Here is a 19,137-nt window from a genome sequence, read left to right on the forward strand (position 1 = left end):
TGACTGCACAGACCAATCCTTGTGCAAGCCCAGAGCACAGGCAATCAAATGTGTCATGAAGGATTTATTCAAAAGGACAGTCTTACATCTTGGTCTTGCTCTGTAGGTGCTCTCAGCCAGATGCTTTTTAAAGTCCTCTGGGGAAAGAGCTGCCCTCCCAGCGAGATGGAACAGGCGGGGAGAACGTCTTTTCAGCCTTTGTGTTGAGGCTGTCCTGTACCAGTCAGCCACAGCGCTGGGAACCAGTGCCAGGCATGTTTCATTTGCAAGGAGAGACGTTGCTGGGATCAGTAGAGGGTGCAAAGCATTTTATTGAAGAAGAAAGTTTCAAGGCACTAGCCTGGCCCATCTCCATCCTCCTGATGGAAGGCAGCAAGGTGCTGCCCTGGGGACCAAGTGTGCTTGGCCACCAAGTATAGAAGGAAATCTAGGAGGGGGTAAAAAGGGCATTTTTGAGATGTGCTGCTACCTGATTCTTCAGGTTCAGCATGGGAGAACTGAGATGCTCCTGGTCACTGGGGTTTCCTGTCTCCCTGCCCACGTTTCCTTCCATGTTTCCTCCATGTTCCCAGTAAGTTTGCCCTCTCCTCATTTGTCCACAAGTGAATTTTTTCTGGGGCTGACTCTACTGTCTTCACATCTTAGATTGCCATGACAAGCTAGAAAGAGGCTGCAGCGCCCTTATGCTCTTATCAGTACTGGTTTAATTAAAGAAAATAATAATCAGGACTAGAGAAAAGCTCAGCATTAACCTCATGCTAAAGCGCTTTCCAAGTAGGTACGCCAGTGAAATAAAACCAGCAATTTGCAGCTAAATAAAAATAACAGTTAAGCATTTGAAATACAAATATACCATTCAGAACAAGCAGATAAATATTCAGCTGCGTTCATTACGAGGCTGAGGCTGTCTCTCAAATAAACAGACAGGTACAAAATAGCAGCCTGAATACTCCAATTAGCCAACATCGAAGCAGCGTTGCTGGCCCCAGGCGAAAGGGAAATGAGGAGGAGGTTGGGGGCAGCAGGGAAAGTATGTGTGGAAAATTCTTTTTTTGTTACTTAATTTGCCTCAGATTTTGTTTTATGGAACCAGTGTTTGGATTCTCCTTCTTGGAGGGCTTTAATTCCAAGGGATAGGGTGTTCTCATGTTTGCAGTTACAGATTAGGCAGAGAAGTGATTCAGATCAGCCCTGAGAAGAAGGACTTGGGGGTATTGGTCGATGAGAAACTTAACATGAGCCAGCAGTGCGCACTCACAGCCCAGAAAGCCAACTGTATCCTGGGCTGCATCAAGAGGAGTGTGACCAGCAGGTCAAAGGAGGTGATCCTGCCCCTCTACTTTCATGAGATCCGACTTGGGAGTATTGTGTGCAGTTCTGGTGTCCTAAACATAAAATGGACATGGAACTGTTGGAACAAGTCCAGAGGAGGGCCAGGAGGATGATCAGGGGACTGGAGCACCTCCCGTATGGAGACAGGCTGAGAAAGTTGGGGCTGTTCAGCCTGGAGAAGAGAAGGCTGCGTGGAGACCTCATAGCAGCCTTCCAGTATCTGAAGGGGGCCTACAAGGATGCTGGGGAGGGACTATTCATCAGGGACTGTAGTGACAGGACAAGGGGTAATGGGTTCAAACTAAAATGGGAGATTTAGATTGGATATAAGGAAGAAATTCTTTACTGAGAGGGTGGTGAGGCACTGGCACAGGTTGTCCAAGGAAGTTGTTGCTGCTCCATCCCTGGTAGTGTTGAAGGCCGGGTTGGATGGAGCTTTGAACAACCTTGTCTAGTGGAAGAAGGTGTCCTTGTCCATGGTGGGGGGTTGCAACTGGATATCTTGAGGGCCTTACCAATGCAAACCATTCTATGATTCTGTGTGGCACTGGTGCTCACTGGGGCTCTTTTCTGCTATGAGGATTTGCTTCCACCGATGAAGACCCACCACACTCGTGCCTGCAGGGGAAAGCAGGTCTTGGCCTCCTGCCTGCTGCCCAATACCCAGTCTGCGGGTGCTGGCTGTCAATGGAAAGACTACGGATCAGTGCAAACCAAAACACAGCCAAGCCCAAAACCTACAAAGCCTTTGCAGCTCAACCGCTGCAGCAGATTGAAAGAATAACACCCGGTGCCCAGTGCTTCCCTACCCTGTGGCGGGGGCACGTGCTGGGGACCGGGCTCCTGCACAAGGGCACACCGGGCAGGTGAGGTGGTCTGGGTAGGGGATGGGGCCCTGCAGAGCCATCGTGTGGGGCTGATGGTGGGGGGGTCTGGGGCAGGGTGTGTGCCCCCGGGAACAAGTGTTCCTCGGGGGCATGACAAGTGCCTCCGCAGGGGCCCGTAGGGAGCAGTACCCCCTGGAGGACGCACACTCCGCACGCCCCCACCCCCTTGCAACACGCCGCGGAGGGGGGGGGGACGGGGCTGGTGTTCCCGCGCATGAGCAGCCCGGCCCTGGAGCGCTGCATGCGCGATGCAGGCGTTCCCGCGCGCCCCCTGCCGGCCCGCCGGTCGTACCGCACCGCGCTGTGCAGTGCCGAATCTGCGGCAGGGGTGGTGTTGCCGCCGGCGGCGGCTGCTGCTGCTGGCTGTGCTGAAAGTGCGGCGGCGGTGAGCGGGCCGGCTTTACGCCGGGCGGGATTTCATCATGCGGCGGGGGGCAGGGCGGCGTGCCGCGCCTCTCCATGCCGCTGCCGCCCCGTAGCGTCCTGCCCGCCCTGCTGCGCCTCCTGCGCCGCATCGCCTGCCCGCCCGCTGCCGCTGCCCCGCTTCGCTCCCGGCACGCCCCGGCCGCGACCCCCATGGACGGTCCGCAAGCCGAGGCGCTCCTCGCGCCCCTGCGGCAGGCGGTGCGGCACCAGGTAACCCGCCTTGGCCCCGCTGACCTGGGGGGAACGCGGCTGAGAGGAGTCCCGCTGCGGCGGGTGGTGGCTGACGGCTGCCGGGGTTGGACACTGGACACCCGGAGGGGAGGACCCGCCTGAGAGGGGAACGCTCGCCCAGGGGGAGCTGCCTGACGTGGGGACACCCGCCCAGGGGAACCCGCCTGATGGGTGGACACCCGCCCGGGAGGACCTGCGTGAAGCGGGGGGGGTTCCTGGTTCTCGCTGAGGGGCCGGGTATGTGACAGACCCGCCTGGAGCTCTGGCCCCACTGCGGCTGGCCGGTGCCTCGGCTCGGGTCTGTGGGGAAACGTCCCCCCTTAGAGCTATGCCGGCTTGCGTAGGGTGGGTTTTCCCTCCTTGTGGAGTGAACGCGGTGTTGCCCTTCAGCCCCACGGGGTTGGGTTTGCGACCCTCGAGTTGCGCGCCCTGACGTACTGCCGTGCCCTCTGGGCTCTAGCCATAAGTAGAGAGGTCACTGTGGGTCTGCCAGTGGCTTCTGGCCCTCCGGTGCGAGTGTGCAGGTGTCTCCCTTCGGGTGGGTCTTGCTCTGTCACGGGGGAGTGGGCTGGCAACGAGAGCGTATGTTGGTTTCCCGTGGACTGCTCTTTCCCCCTCCCGTGGTGATGGAGGGTGTTAGAGCTGTCCTGCAGAACTGGATCTGTGCGTCAGTCTACCTGGCGTTCCTCTCCTGGGCTTGATGTGTCTTCTTTCTGTGCCCGAGCTTGGGCTGACTTTGCCATGCTCTTAGGACTCTGTAGCTGGCTCTTCACGTTTTCTTTAGAAAACAGACTGCATAGGGTTTGTCATCACATAGGGTCACACAGTGACTTCCCTTTAGAGCTGAGTTTTTGCTGGGTTTTGGAGGTGAACGATATTCTTTAGAGCTGCATGTTTGCCTGATGCAGTAAGGGATAGTAATTGCTTTGCATATTTTCCATTTCATCATTCTTACTTGTCTAGGTATGTACCTGTCTCCTGTTAACTGGGGCTGCATCACATTATTTTCCCATCTACTTCACAGATTAAGCTATTATCTTTAGCTTCCTTCTTACCTGAGAAGGATTTAGTTGTCTTTACTTCCGAAGCAAATCTTGCTCTTGGTACCCTTGCTGTGGGGCTAATGGCAGTGGAGCTTGCTCACAGAATGTGGGAGTTCCCCTCCCTGCTTTAGCAGTAAGACCTGTGCGTGTGGGTTCCCCACATACTTCCTTTAAGTGGCTGAATCCATATGCTTCTTGGCTGCACACATAGCTGCGTGTGTCCCATGTATTCATAGGTTTGTGCATGTGTTTTCTCATTTAATGAGTAGATTTATGGCTCTTTAATTATACTAGTTCTTCAATGAGGTTTTATTATGAATCATTGTACAGCATAATGCCTTGGCAAGAGGGCTTGTAAATAAAATTATGATCTCTGGAACTAGCCAATTTATTTTAAAATCCTGTATCTTGGGTGCTGTCATTTGCCTTTAAAGTACCAACATACCCCTTTTTCAAGCTGCCTTTGGGATTGAAACAGCAGTGTGGGGTAGCAAGGAAAGGATTTTGGGTAAATTTGAATAGCTGGGACCGCGAATATTGTGTCTTACAGCTGACAGTAGTAATTCACTGAGATGTTTGCACAAGAGGAAAGGGAGGGAGTAATGAAGATTGGGGTAGTTGATACTTTATGATGCAAGTGACACTGTCTGTCAGCTCATGGAGAAGTATGTTTAATTAAACCTCAGGGACTCTTAACCTATGGAGTGAGTGGTGTATCTTCCTGCAGCAGTGCCTGATGCAATAAGCTGCCGTGATCCAGGGGTGGATCCCTCTGTGCTTTACTGGTGTATGGGACAAAGCTGCAGCAAAATTTGCCACAGAGTGCTGCTCTGCAACTCCTCTGGGTTGGGCTCAAGCCCGTAGCTTTAATTAGACTGAATCCTGTCAGCAAACATCATTATTTACTGCATTTCTGGTTTAATTTTTTTTTCTCCTTGTTTGTGTCTGAGCACTCTTCTAGATCAGGACAAAGAGTTGCTGCATGCTGCTTTTAGATGCTCAGCAATGAGCAGGGTGCTAGCTCTGTTGAGTCAGCAGTTGCTGCTTTGCTGCTTGCTGCCTTGATATTTTTCCACTGCCGACCCTCTCAGTCAACAAAGGCAATTTGGACTTACTACTTTAAAAGAGGAAAAAAAAAAAGAAAACAGATCAGATCCCTCCCTCTGCCACGTTACCCGGGAATGGCAGTTGAAGTCCTCAGCCCAACAGTGAAAGTTTCACATTTTGGTATAACTAGTTAACAGGAAGGAAACAGCAGATTTGGTTTATTCTTGTAGCCAGCGGGTTTAGGGAGCCTGACAGGTTTCTTATTTTTGTTTGTTTACATTGTGTGTTTGTTTTAATGCAGTCTTTTGAGTCTTCCTCCTTTTATTAATAAAATTAGCCTTTGAGTTCCTTAGTCTCTGAAGCTCTTTTAGTTCTTCTGATCTGATTACTGCATGGCAGTCTGTGCATTCTCTTCTCTTTGGTTTCTCAGTGCCTGTAATATTAATGTCAGAAAAGCTCAGAATTTATGCAGAAGCTGGTATAGTAGAAATGTTGCAATATCTTTGGATTGTTTAGGGGGAGGGAGTTTCTTCCTTTTTCTTTCCATTTTTTTTCTTTTTGTTTGATAGAGAAGTGCAGGATGCAAGAAAAATGCTGAACTTGGTGCATCCCTTTCTTGGAATATACCACTTGAGAAGGCATTGACATCTCTGTGCCTTTTCTTCCTGGGTCAGTTCCTTTGTCCTTCTCAATAATTGAAGATAGACCTTGGGTTTGACTGAAGAAGAGTGGACTGAAAGGAAAACTTTTAATTAATTTATCTCCAAGAGCAAGCTGGGCATGACTGCTGATGATCATGTTCAGAGGAGCATGCTATTGGGTTTTTAGGGATTGGTTTTTAGGGATTGAGCATTACCTTGCTGGGATGAAAGGGGAGAATTGTCCCCATAGGGCAAACAGACCTTTGTGGAAACATGACAAGGTGATGGTGGTTTGACTCAGGTTAAGACCTCTGTGTAAGCCCACTGTAAGGTTTTGCTGCTCTGAAAAATCTAGGCTTTGGGGTTTTTTTGGTGTTTTTTTTTTATCTTATTTCCCCACACACACGCTCCATTCTTTCTGAACGTTACTGGACAAGTTTTAAGAGCTAACATTTTTACAGATAATGCAATGCTTTTTTCACTTAGGCTGAAAATGTCTGTCTTCTGTGAGACCTCCTTCTAAAAAATTGTGTACTTGCTGTCTAGTTTTGAATGGATATGACAGAGAAAAAGAAGTCTAAAATGGTCATAAACTTCGAAGAAAAGGGACAGAAAGAAGATAAGCTTTATTGCTGAGAAGAGCAGCATAAAGCCTGTGTTAACTGTCTGAGAATCCACTTAGTGCATCCTCAAAGATGGAAAACTAGGATTTGTGGAAATCTGATGTGAAGTGTTACATACAGGAGTGTATTTGCACACTGAGATTTAATAACAGGTCTGGGATTTAACAATGGTGTGTGTGGGTTGAATTTCTCTAATGATGTCTTGTTCTAACACTAAAATGCGTGTTTCTCACTTCTACCAATTGAAGCAGCCTCTTGAGACCTCTGTGGAGAGTGAGGAGGCAGGACAAACCCCTCCCTTTGGATTGCTGGAGGAGCTGAAAGGAGAAGAGCTTTTGTCTGTGGTGTTCAAAGAATCTATGTCTTACGCTTTTTCTTCTTTTTTCTAGGGAGAGTTGGTACGGAAACTGAAGGAAGAGAAAGCTCCCCAGGTGGATATAGACAAAGCTGTAGCAGAACTCAAAGCTCGGAAGAGGGTCCTAGAAGCAAAGGTGAGTCTGGAAATTAAATTTGAGTTCTACGGATTTATCTGAAAAGCCTTGAAATCTCTACTTCATGCTTTTTTATAGTATTGATTTCAGCTAAACAGTCACAGCAGGGTGGACTGTTTGAATAACTTCTGAAATAGTTTGTATTTTCCAACTAGTGGCAGTTTCATCTGTTATGCTACTGTCTGTTAGCATTAAATCGCAGTGACCAAACAAATAAATATGGGTTCAGGTGGTTCATAGTCAAAGTTGAAATTCAGTCTATATGACACTGATCTGTGTTTACTGTATAGATTTTTTTGTGCACAGTGAGAGAACATGCTGTTCATGGTAGTGAGTCTCATCTTCAGATCTTTTGTGCAGCATTGAAATTCCTAGAGTGGGATAAAATACATTTCCTTAGAAACCATTTTCTTTGCTACAGTTTAAACAATGTTTTGGAGACGTTTCAAGTAGCCTGTGGTTTTTCTCAGCCTTAAAGAAAGGGATGTATTGAAATTGTGCCCCCTTTTATAAAGGCAATTTGGGCTCTGAAAAGTCTTTCTGCAAATGGAATGATGGAATTCCAAGTTTTTGTTTCTAGATCAATAAGGAAGTGAAAGTATACCTCCTTATTCTGCAAGCTTCCCTCCCCTTCTCAAGCTGAAACAACAAAAAGCAACACCTGAAGCATAAAGACAGGTGTGCAGATTCACCCAGGAAACTGTGAGGTTCTTTCTAATTTGTATTCCATACAAAAATTGTAATTTGGCCATAATCTTAAAAATAAATAAATCAATAAACGCCACTCAGCTTTCAACTAACTTACTGTGAGAACATGAGTATACCCGAATTGTTGACTTTATTTATTCTACAAAATCAAGCAAGGCGAACAGTTAGCATTCTCTGTCAGGTCTGGTGTTATAGCTGCCTGTTTGCATACATTTAATCCGAGTAAAAAGATGTCATTTTTACTTAGTATTTAGCATAGAACTGTGCTTTGAAACCATTGCATGAACCCTGTATTGATAGCCAGGTTGTCCTGGAGTAAGTAGTTTATAAATGTTTTCCCAATTCTGTTTACTAGCCCTTGAAGCTTGACATAGAGACATGGAGCAAGGCGGGTTAGGAGCTATGGTATCCCCGAGAGTCCCACTTTTCTGTTGAGAGAGTACCTGTAAGATGCAGAGTAGAGAAATGCTTACCAGTTACACAATTTGTGTGGGCTGTATCCCAGTCTATACAACAATGACCTTGCAAACTCAGCATCTGCCCTTGTGAATGCAGCGCTCCAATGTAGTCTTTCTGTCTTGATGGTGTGATGGTGTTTCCAGCAATGCATCACAGTCACTTGTACGTTTGCAGAAGGCAGCAGAGTGAATGCTTGTTAGCTTTAACAGCTGCTGGTACAGTTTTCAAGTCCTGTGATTCCTACCTAAAGATAGCAGAGTGGTTCTGAATTTGAAGCTTTAAACAGGGCAGAGCAGTTGAGTGTTTAAAATTCCTCAGCTTTATGTCCTCAAACCATATCATAAATCAGTAGATGATTCTTCTCCTATGCAAGGTCTTTATCCTCCTTGAAGCCAAACACAGGCACTTTTCTGCCTTATATTTATTAATATATTTATGTTAATGAACATACGCCAGGTAGAAGAGACTGTTTCTTGACTTCTCCACCAGTTCATTAACTGTTCTCTTTCAGGTAATAGAAGAGAGGCTCTACAGAATTCTGTACCTACTCCAGTTTACTCTTGCTGGCCATTTCTCCTTGCCAGTTCAGAATTGGCTTGTGTCACTGTTCTCCTTTGGTCCATCTCTGGGCAAAAGCCATCCTTTCTGTTAATGGACTCTGGTCATTGTGAAATATGATTCTGTGTTTTTAGGCAGAGCGTGCCAAATAGATTCACTCTTCATGCTTTAAAAATGCTGTTCTGGTGTTTGCTGTCGTGTGTGCTCTCTGTCTTTGACTCTTTCTGTCTCTCGTGCAGTTATGCCTTGGCTTATGCTAAGTTATGAGAGCAGCAGAGGTTCAGTGCTTTTAAAATTAAACTATGTTTATATGTCTTTGCAGGTGCTAAAAAAAAGAAAAGTTTGAAATTGTTGGTTGTGCAATACTTTTTGTTACAAAAACACTGCTCAAAATGATACCGTTAGCCACAATTATCTGAATTAATTTAACTGAACTTCTTGGCCTAACTCTGCTTTAATTATCAAAGCATATTTCTTGAAGAAAAGTTTTCAAGTCTCTTGAGTTCACTAACGGAGTTGGTTGCAGAAATCGAAGTTTTTCAGGTAAAATAGTGGGTCTGCTGTAAAACACTTTCACAGAATCTGATCAGGGCATTTAGACACTGACTAAATTTTCTGAGTGCAGGGGCCACATTTGTGAAAGCCTACATTTTGCAAATAGGTATTCTTTGTGCAAATAACTAAATACGCAACTTTGGAGAGTTCACGGATGATGATGTTTATAATCTTCATTGTCAAAATTCTTTCATGGAAGTAACACTTTATTGAAAGCTTCATATATGCCAAGAGTTAGGTGTTTGTAGTCTAGTCACTTCAAACTCTTTTTATAGTCAGGAGAGGGAAATAGGTCAGAAGAATTGCTTTAGAAATTGGCATTTCTTTCCCATGACTGTAAGGAAAGCTGAGGATAACTAGCTCAGGCTTAGTCATCTGAAAGTTAGGGGCAGATGAGTCCACCTCAAGTGTCTAAAATGCTGCATTCAGACAATAATGTTTATTATTGAGTGCTTGAATCTCAGTGTGACTGCTTTGTTGTCTCATGCTCTTTGGAAAAATGAGGATGTTGGCAGGATACCTTTGTTTCAGAATGGTCTTTGCAGACTTTTGACTTTCAGTGGTGAATGGAGAGGATTTCTGCTCCTGCCATAATCAGGAGCTATTAACTGCTTTCGGTTTGCTTCAATTACAGGAGCTGGCCTTGCAGCCCAAAGATGACATTGTGGACAGAATTAAAATGGAAGACACTCTGAAAAGGAGATTTTTCTATGATCAAGCCTTTTCTATTTACGGAGGTACGGCTTTGAAGAAATTTACATTTTAATCCCTTTAGGCTAATGTTCTCGTCCTTCTAGCTGTGTGAAATGCTGTACTCTTGCAATGTTATATTAATGCAACATAAAAGTGGTTTGTTTTTTTTTAAGTTGGCGTCAAACTTCCCTGCTTGTATCTGTAGGCCCTTCAAAAGTTCTCTCTTCCTAAAGTGTTTCAGTGGGGAGGGAGTTCAAATTTTGTCTTTTGCTTTCGGAATGTAAATGAGAGGACTTCAGGATGCATATTCCATTCATTACATTACAGAAGAAGGTTTCTTTGCAAAAGTGTAGAGTGTTTTGGCATTTAAGGGAGTGATCAGCTTATATCCTTGTGTCCATTCTATCTCTATCTGAGTTTCTCTTGGCACAGTAATGCTCGAAACTGCTGTGAAGTTTAGAACCTGTTACCTTAGTGAACTTTGTGGTGCAGGTGAACACACGTGGCTCTTAAACCTCCTCACATAGCTGATTTGAGCATCTCAGGAGTGCAGCACAATGCCTGTGTGGTTACTGCTTTTTTACCTAAGATGCTAAAATAAAAACTCTGGGTTGTTTTGTTGGCTTTTTCTTTTTTTTCATCTTTGTGCCTAAATTGGTGATTGGCAGATATGTGTTATTACTGACGATAACATACTGCTTTGGCCCATATCTTATCTCTTTTTGTATTATTCAGATTCCTCCTTCAGATAGATTGTTCCCACAAAACTCACCACAAAACAAAATCCATTGGTGGATGGAGTGTGGCTTTTAGAGTTGTTTATTGCAGTTATTTAACAGTTTCAGCTTCTATGACTATCTGATGCCCCAGTGTGCTCTGCAGCTGAACTATATTGGTTACTCGTTAGGGCAGTGTCTGTCTAGGTGCTTCACAGAGTTTACTTACAGCCTTTAAGTCGTGAGTTAAGGGAAGCTGATGCTTCATGCTCAGAAAATGATCTCAGCCTTAAAGCAGCTGCTGGAAACACTGAAAAGGGAGGACCTTTCCTCCAAACAGTATTAGTTCATACAATCTTGCACCTACCACTTTTTTTTTTTTTTTTTTTGTTACCTTTTTCTCTCTGCAGGTGTCAGTGGTTTGTATGACTTTGGGCCTGTTGGGTGTGCTTTGAAGAACAACATCATCCAAGCATGGAGACAGCACTTTATTCAGGAAGAGCAAATCCTGGAGATTGACTGTACCATGCTCACGCCAGAGCCGGTTCTGAAGTAAATATGAGTCTTTTGTTCTGCAGCATGTAATTTCTGGTCATAGTTGATTTTTACAGTCTTCTGTAAAATACCCACAAGGATTTTGTGACTGGGTCACCCAATTTCATGCCTTGTTGCAGTGCAAAATAATTAGATCGCAGTGCACAGGTCAGTGTGCGAAGCTGTTGTTCTGTAAATCAGGGAGGACAGTGGGACTTGTGTCTGCAAGTCTAATGTCTTAATGTCACCTAATAGTCCCATTAGGTAAGAAATTGCCATTTCATACCTAATTGAATTACTACCTCTTTTCTTACCTAAAATAATTGCCTCTGTCTGAAAGATCAAGAAGACAAAAGGATTAGGTGACTTGCCTAAATCTGGGACACCTTAGTCGTAATTTAGGACAGTGGCTAGGTTGCTTGACCATCCTTCCCTTCTCTGTGGAGGGATGGCAATATGCAGTGTGTTAGTTGAGCTCTGAATCCATATGATGCTTTGTAGTTCTGGGGATTAAAGCCATCTTTTATCCACAGACCAGATAGAGGGACTATTGACCAGGTAGGGGGACCGTCTTCCAGGATGAGAGCATAGTTCAGACTCTGAACCCTTTCACCTTCGTGTACCTCTGCTAACGCTACCCACAGGTTTGTTAAGTATGTCAGGAGCTTTCAAACTGAGAGCCTGAGCTGAGTCAACTGCATTACTTTCTATGTGTCACAGCATAATGAACAGCTTTCATGGATCACTGGTGTAAAATAGTGGGAATCTGTCCACCTGAATTACTGGTTACTCCTCACAACTGCATCTATGTCTTGCTTCAATCACAGTTAAGTTTCTAGAGGCACTAAGAGTCATCTTAATGAGACATTTGAAGGTTTTAGATATATTGATACTTCTCACAGATCAGATTTTCTGTGGGATGGTACTGCTCAATCTGAATCTTTAACCTGAAACAAGAGCAAGTCTGCAGTTTAAGTATGCAGATTGAAGGACTTCTCTTTGACAATGGTCTGTCCACTGGGATCACACAGTACCCACGAATGTCTAGTGGCAGCTTTCATGTTCCTTTTTTGTGTTGTCTTTTCTAGGACTTCTGGCCATGTAGAAAAGTTTGCTGACTTCATGGTGAAAGATGTGAAAAATGGGGAATGTTTCCGTGCTGATCATCTCTTAAAAGGTTTGGGTTTGTTCCAAGGCTGGGTGGGCTTGAGGATTTCTTGCAGTGGTACTAACATGGGAAAAGAGTGTCTTTCTCAAGAAAGGCCAGTTGGTGTAGCCAGTCTTTCATATTTGTGTTTGTAGTTCATTAATCATACCGTACTAGTGGTCCCTTAAATTCTCAGTTCCATCCAAATGTTGTGCAATGTCTTCAGCAAGGTATAGCATCTCTAGAGAATAGGTCCCTTTTTATCCTGTGTTATTAGGCCGTAAAAGATCACTGTGTTTAAGCTGAGGACTGCCTGTTTAACAAGGTTCTTGTTCTCTGTCATGTTCTAGTCTTGGTTTTCTTGAGTTTTAATTGCTTTTTGTTCAGAATTGATAAATGACTTAATGATGATGTAAAGAGGCAGAGCATGTTTTACCTATGCTTAGTTACAAGGCAGCTGCTGACATTCTTATACCTTAGAATTGAGCTGGCTTTTGGGAACACTAAGTAGACTTCAGGCATTCCTTAGGTATGCAAAGTCCTAAGACTTCTTTCTGGTTATTGATTAAAATTTGTTAAACAAACAAAAATCAGATGAAGGAATTGTAGAAGTAAGAAACCTATTAGAAAACTTTCTCCTGTACAGCTCCATTGTGAAAGGATTGTTCTGTTCTAGGTTTAAGTGTGTTGTGCTCTCCAGTTTTCTAGCCTTTTCCTTGGAACTTAAGTATGTAGAACAATCTATATTAGCATAAAGCTGCTTTCATAATATTCAGTTTAATTTTTTGCTTCATTAAAAAAAAAAAACCAACCCAGAAGCCCATCTAACCTCTTCCTGCTTTGCACACTGAACAGCAGTAGAAACAAAGAGTGTCCCTGTCTCATCTGCAGCCCATCACTGGTGAACAGCCACCTGCTGCTACTGCCACTAAAAAGACTGTATTTTGCAAATGTGAGTGGGAAGTCTTGGCATTTGTATCTCATGGAGGATGTTGTGCTTTAAAGTGGGATGCCGTCTAACCCTACTGTACCAACTCAGTATGTGCCTCTGAGTGCATTTGGATAAAATTAGCCTTCCTAGCTCAGGATCAGAAGTTGCTTTTAATTTCCAGTCTGTATAGAAAGAAAAGAAGGAGAAAGGGACTACAAAGCCAATGCTTGGCTTTAGAGGAAGGAGTATTGGAAAGAAACTAGATAAACACCTATTGTTTTCCTTGTGGCACACCTACAGTGAACTGCTGATCAGCCTTGCCCTCAGGACATGAGTGAAATTAACCTTCACAGACACTAGTGACAGCTGGTAGACATACACTTACACTGGAAGATCTTCCTGATTTGTCAAGCTTTAGATTGGGGTCAGTGATGGGGTTGCAGTATAAACTCGCTACATATGTTTCTTGCTTGCAGCTCACCTGCAAAAGCTTATGTCTGACAAGAAGTGCACAGCAGAGAAAAAGGCAGAAATGGAAAATGTTCTAACACAGGTAGGTGCCTGCATGGGGAGGTGAATGCTTCAGGGATGTAGCAGAGGAAGCGTAATACACCAAGTCCAGAGGCCGTGTCCCTTCTGTGTCTCTGAAGGTGCTCAGAAGGCTTTACCTCAGAAAGACATTTTGGGCTGTACATGCTCCTAAATACTGAAAACTTGCTCATTAATAAATACTGTAAACTTGCTGGGTAGTCACATGTCCTTCCTTCTGCTGTTCTGGAGAGTTACCACTATCATATTTGTCTCTTGAATGTTGGATTGGTAGGGCCGAGCCTCTGTCCTTGGAGCTTCACACGCTGGCAAAAGGCCCGTTTCTTCTGAGTCCCCCCTTTACCTTTGTAAATCCGTCACTGCAGTATTATGATACAAAGGAAGAGAGATGGATGAGAAGTTTTGTCAGGGTTCTTCTGAATCAGCTTAGCAGTGAATTGCTGTGTTTTAAAGTTGCCTTGGCTTTGAAGCACTTGAGATTTGTCCCTCTGTCTTGAGCACCCCGCACAGATTTTCCTGTGTTTACCCATGAGAATAGCTGGTGCTCCAGGCTGACATTCCTGAGCAGCTGTACAGATACTTGCTATTTTTTTTTTTTTTTGTCTTGCTTTGTTTTTGATATTTGTCCTCATGACTTCTAGGATAAATGCTTCCAGAATGTTTCCTTCCAGAAAGAGCAACTTATATTTTTCAGTGTATCATATTGCTGAGTAGCTGTCATTAGGTTTTCCACACTACAACACTGAACTTTGACCATCATTCAGGGGTTTCTCTCTATTAATAAACTCGTTTTGTCTCCTGTCTTGAGTTTTCGCTGATACATGAAAGATTATGACAATTAGTGCTAGAAACAGCTTATTTGATTTTAACTTTGAGCGTTAAATCATTGCTGTACTATTCAGTATAGATCCTTTGTGGTACTTAAGTCTAGAAACAACATCTAAATGTATTACGCGAAAGGCTAGTACATAAATGCACAGAACAATGCCAGAAATCGTGGCTGTTGTGTGGTTAGGTTGCAGTTAGATCTGTGGTTCTACTACTGCTTGATTCCCATCTTCCAGAAAAAGGAGAAAGTAGGTTGCTGGGATGGGCTGACATTATCCCACTTGTGAAAGCATTGAAGTCATTACCAAGTTGTTTTCAGAGCAAATGGAAAAATCTTTCACTAAGAAGCGCTGTGCTGCAGATTTGCTCTTTTTAACTAAAACGCAGAACACCTCTAAAACATAGCTTGAATATTGTATTTCATGCAGCAGCTGAAAGAGAAATGAATGCAGACAAAGCACTGCAGAAATTTCAGCTTTCTGCTCTTACTGCTCTATTTTTTTTCTCGTTCCTAGCACAGTGCTCCCCATGTTTTAGCTGAAACTGTTCAAAAGAAGCTGCTGGTGGGTGGTGATGCAGTCCCTATGACTTTTCTTCTGCTTTACTCCCACTGTTATGCTTGCTGCTTGCATTTCTATCTAGGTTTCGGAGTTCCTGTGGTATGACTGAGTCATGGACCTGTATTACTAAAACAGGTTTACAGATGTGTAGTGTGTTCTTCTATTACTGGTTCAAACTTGAAAATTTAGGTTAAAAGGGAATATTTTGGGCAGGTGATTCAGAGCTGTGGATCATGCTAAGCAAAAGAGGAAGAGGACATAATTAATTTCTGTTATCTTGTCCAGTAATTAAAATAATTCTCCTGTGTTTTGATATTAGTTGGACAATTATGGCCAGCAAGAACTTGCAGATCTCTTTGTGAACTACAATGTGAAATCACCTATCACTGGGAATGACCTGTCCCCTCCTGTTTCTTTCAATCTGATGTTCAAGACCTCCATTGGGCCTGGAGGAAACATGCCTGGGTAGGTACTCATGCCGCTCACACCCTTCCTTTTTCATAGATTCCTTAGAATAAAAATGAAGTCTCAGCAGGACTGAAATAGGAAATTTCTTCTTGAGTAGCCTTTCCTGCCTTTCAGTCCCAGTCCTCTGGCAGGTTAGCATTCCCTGTACTCTTGGTGAAAGGTAGGAGAAACAAGGAGCTTTTGCAGAATCATGAGAATACTTGAAGCAGCCAGATTGTGTAGATCACAGCTATGCCCTTGGTGGTTGGAGTGGTTTCCATAGAGACAGTTAACGCTGGATCTGCCATTGTCAGTGACTTCATGGCTGTAGGGAACCTGTTTCATTGTACCTGTTTCAGGATGAAGTTACCTAGCAGTGTGATCCAGTGGTAGCATCATTTACTAAGTGTTTGTGGTTAGTGTGAGAATGTAGACGCTGTTATCTTGAGTTGCAGTCTTGAAACTAAACTAGAAACCTCCCCTGAAGAGTGAAGAATCTAATTCTTGCGAGTGCTCTTCAATGGCATCTGAGATACATGTAGTATGTGTTCTCCGGTGTAGTACATGAAATAGTCTGAGTAGGTAGTATTCTCTGTGGAAGTCTTAAATCACTGTAAGGGTTATAAAGGCCTTACACTAGAGCCATTTCACAGTTTGTTTAAGAGCAGAGCTGCAGTTGTGGTTTGCCTGCAAAATCCACATTTGTCACAGGTCACTGTATTTTATTCAAACACCTTTTTGCATTCCGTGCTTGCATCTCAGAAGCAGCCAAGTCATCCAGTTTACTTGTGCGAGCAGCTATGGAATGCTGTGTTCAGGCTGCAGCTGATACTTGTTTATTTCCCCCCCAAAGTCTATTACTTCATTGTTTTGTGTCTGGAGTTAAAAGGTTTGAGAGCGAAAGTACCATCTTCAAGTTTTGTAGTAGCTATGGTTTTGTTTTTCTCACTGTTTCCCAGCCCTTTCACCTACCTGATTTTTAAACCTCCCCCATCTCCTTTTCAGCTATCTGAGGCCAGAAACTGCACAGGGAATATTCCTTAACTTCAAACGTCTTCTGGAGTTTAACCAAGGCAAACTGCCTTTTGCTGCTGCTCAGATTGGAAACTCCTTCAGAAATGAAATATCACCCCGCTCCGGCCTTATCAGAGTGAGGTATTGCAAATTTCCTCTTTCAGCAGAAGGATATCTGGGAGCAGATATCACCTCCATTTTGTTCCAGCGTTTGTACATGAGTGTTTCCCTTTGGTGCCATCTCCCAGAAGGCTCCTGAAAATGTGTCTAGTGAGTCTTGGGATTCACAGATGAACTCATATACTTAAGGTTTTAACTACAGAATTCTGTGTAAGCTTGAGAAGTAGGGTTTCCAAAATAGCAGTTGTGTTAAAAACACCTAGATTAAACTTAGTTTTACTACCAAAATTGGGCTTCCATCATAATCTAAATGAATCATATTAAAGGATATCTCTGTTCTCAACAGGACATGCAGCTTTGCTTATTTAATTACATTCATGTGATTTATTTTAAAACTGAAACCTGGAATCAAACCATGATTGACCTTGCAGCAGTATTTCCTTGTCTCAGTTCTTCAGATTCTGCAGTTCTGCAGCTCTACTATAGAGAGCAAGTTGTGAGATGAAATGACCTGACATGTCTTTGTGTCCCAAGATCAGTCAAGCAGGAAAGCTCAGGGTTACTGAGAACGACTTAGAAGCTTTCCATCTCAGGATAAAAGTGATTATTGCAGTTGGTTAAGGATAATGTCTGTGTTTTAACTGAACTGTTCTGAACAGCAGTCTAATTTGGAACAAGAGCTCCTGTGCACAGTCAGTGTGGTTCTGCTGTTCACACAGGCAGTATGTGCTGTAAACTTGGTAATTGATTAATATGGTGCCATGAATGTCACTGAGAGGCCGTGGCATCATTAGCACTAAGGGAACTCTGGAATTTTCCCAAAGAGTCCTGTTCTTTCTTGCACATCTGGAAATGGGAACTTTTCTCATTGAAATGCATTTGCAGTCAAATATAAATTATATGCTTGTGGCACATTTACTGGAGACTGTTATTATACTATCATAGCAAATTACATCCTGATGCCCATGATTTAAAATTAATGATTACCTCAAGCTTTTATAAAGGTTCTTGATAACAAGCTAATTCAATGTAAAGTGATTTCAAACAAGAAGGCCAAGATTCAATGTATGAGTATAGATATATTAAAGACAAGTCTTAAACTAGAATGTACGCCATTGCTGAGTCACTGTCATCTTCAAGAAATTATCACCTCATCTTGGTTATTTTGGGCATCTCTGATATGTGTTAAGGCTACTGAATTAATCAGTGGATTAGTCTCCATTGACCCTGTAGGAAATGTATCCTTCTAATGCAGGCATCACAGCAGTCTGGAAAAATTCCAGAGAACTTCTGGAAGTGTTTCCAAAGGTTGTGTTGCCTGCTCTGAATCACAGGGGTGATAACTGTGGCCTGGAGATCCCTAGATGAATTTATAGAAAGTTTTATTAGGAATTTGAAGATGAAACTTAAGTCCAGTGTTGAGACTGGTTCATATTCTAGTCTACACATTGTCTTGGCTCTGGGTTTGCATATGTCTTTACTGACTTGCTTGTGAGATGCTAAAGCATAATCATTTGTTAGAGGGGCTGTGCTAACATATATTTAATACATATGATTGTTTGTGTTTCTGTTAGGGAATTCACCATGGCAGAAATTGAGCACTTTGTGGATCCCAGTGAGAAGAATCACCCCAAGTTTCAGAATGTGGCAGATCTTAACATCCTCCTGTACTCTTCCAAGGCCCAGGTCAGCGGGCAGTCTGCCCATTTAATGCGGCTGGGAGATGCGGTCCAACAGGTAACGTTCTTTTTGCAAGCACATGGAGCTTGTTCTTTTGAAAATTGTTCTGAAGGCTAAATTGCAAACTGTTGTGTTGGTGCCAGCTGGGGTTTGCTCCCAGTTCTCTTCAGTGAATTTGGTGACTGCGATCCAAGCCTAGTCCTTGTTATCAGTAATGAAAGGCTGCAGGTGGTGATGGGATAGGGGTTAGAGGTTAAGCTTCACACTTATCTAATGGGAGAAGAACAATAAGGAATACTCTGCCAAAAGCTCAGCAGTGGCTGAGAACCTAACACTCAGCTGCTGACTGCCATCAGTACACGGCTTGCAGGTTGGGGTTTCACTACCTGATTCTTTATGTATGCAAATTATGAATGGTCGGTTTACCAGCCCTCTCCACCCCATCCCCCCAAAAGGCCAAATAAAAAAGAAACACAAAAACAACATCCCCCCCAAAAAAACCTAATTAAAAATAAATTAAAAAAAAACCCAAAACAAAACAAACAAAAACCAAACCAGCAATAACAGAAGAGAGAATACTGCTCCTCTATTGTATTGCAGCTGTGAACTGTAGGGTACAATTTTTGTGGGGTCCTGAGCCATAACTTCAATTCCGATGGACTTTCACAATATCAGTGACTGTGTTGTTGCATACAGCAGAGTATTTTCAAGTAGGTGGTTTTTCAGAGACAGTGATGAATCCTTAAGAATTTGCTGTTCTGTTCAGATAGAGATACTGCCAGTGGCAGTAGGTGAATTTGAAAACATGTAATAATTTCAGGGGATACATATTACTTTATCACAGGCAAGAAGTTCTGTCTGTAACATGTCAGGTTGTCTGCAGAAGTAAAACAAACCATGACTTTGCTTCCTTAGGA

At 43.5% G+C, this 19,137-nt stretch overlaps 1 protein-coding gene across 1 annotated transcript in view; it reads left to right on the forward strand.

Annotated features, from left to right (window-relative positions):
* The first annotated feature begins 2,663 nt into the window (after positions 1–2,663).
* GARS1 (glycyl-tRNA synthetase 1) overlaps positions 2,664–19,137 on the forward strand; it is a 30,013-nt gene continuing 13,539 nt past the window's right edge. The window contains exons 1-9 of the mRNA XM_080611201.1: positions 2,664–2,855; positions 6,620–6,721; positions 9,636–9,738; positions 10,821–10,962; positions 12,033–12,121; positions 13,499–13,575; positions 15,279–15,424; positions 16,412–16,561; positions 18,115–18,277. Coding sequence (XP_080467327.1) covers positions 2,679–2,855; positions 6,620–6,721; positions 9,636–9,738; positions 10,821–10,962; positions 12,033–12,121; positions 13,499–13,575; positions 15,279–15,424; positions 16,412–16,561; positions 18,115–18,277 — 1,149 coding nt within the window. The 5' untranslated portion in view covers positions 2,664–2,678. The remainder of the gene's footprint in view (positions 2,856–6,619; positions 6,722–9,635; positions 9,739–10,820; positions 10,963–12,032; positions 12,122–13,498; positions 13,576–15,278; positions 15,425–16,411; positions 16,562–18,114; positions 18,278–19,137) is intronic.

This window comes from Psittacula echo (assembly GCF_963264785.1).
Source record: "Psittacula echo genome assembly, chromosome: 2".
NCBI classification, from domain to species: domain Eukaryota; kingdom Metazoa; phylum Chordata; class Aves; order Psittaciformes; family Psittacidae; genus Psittacula; species Psittacula echo.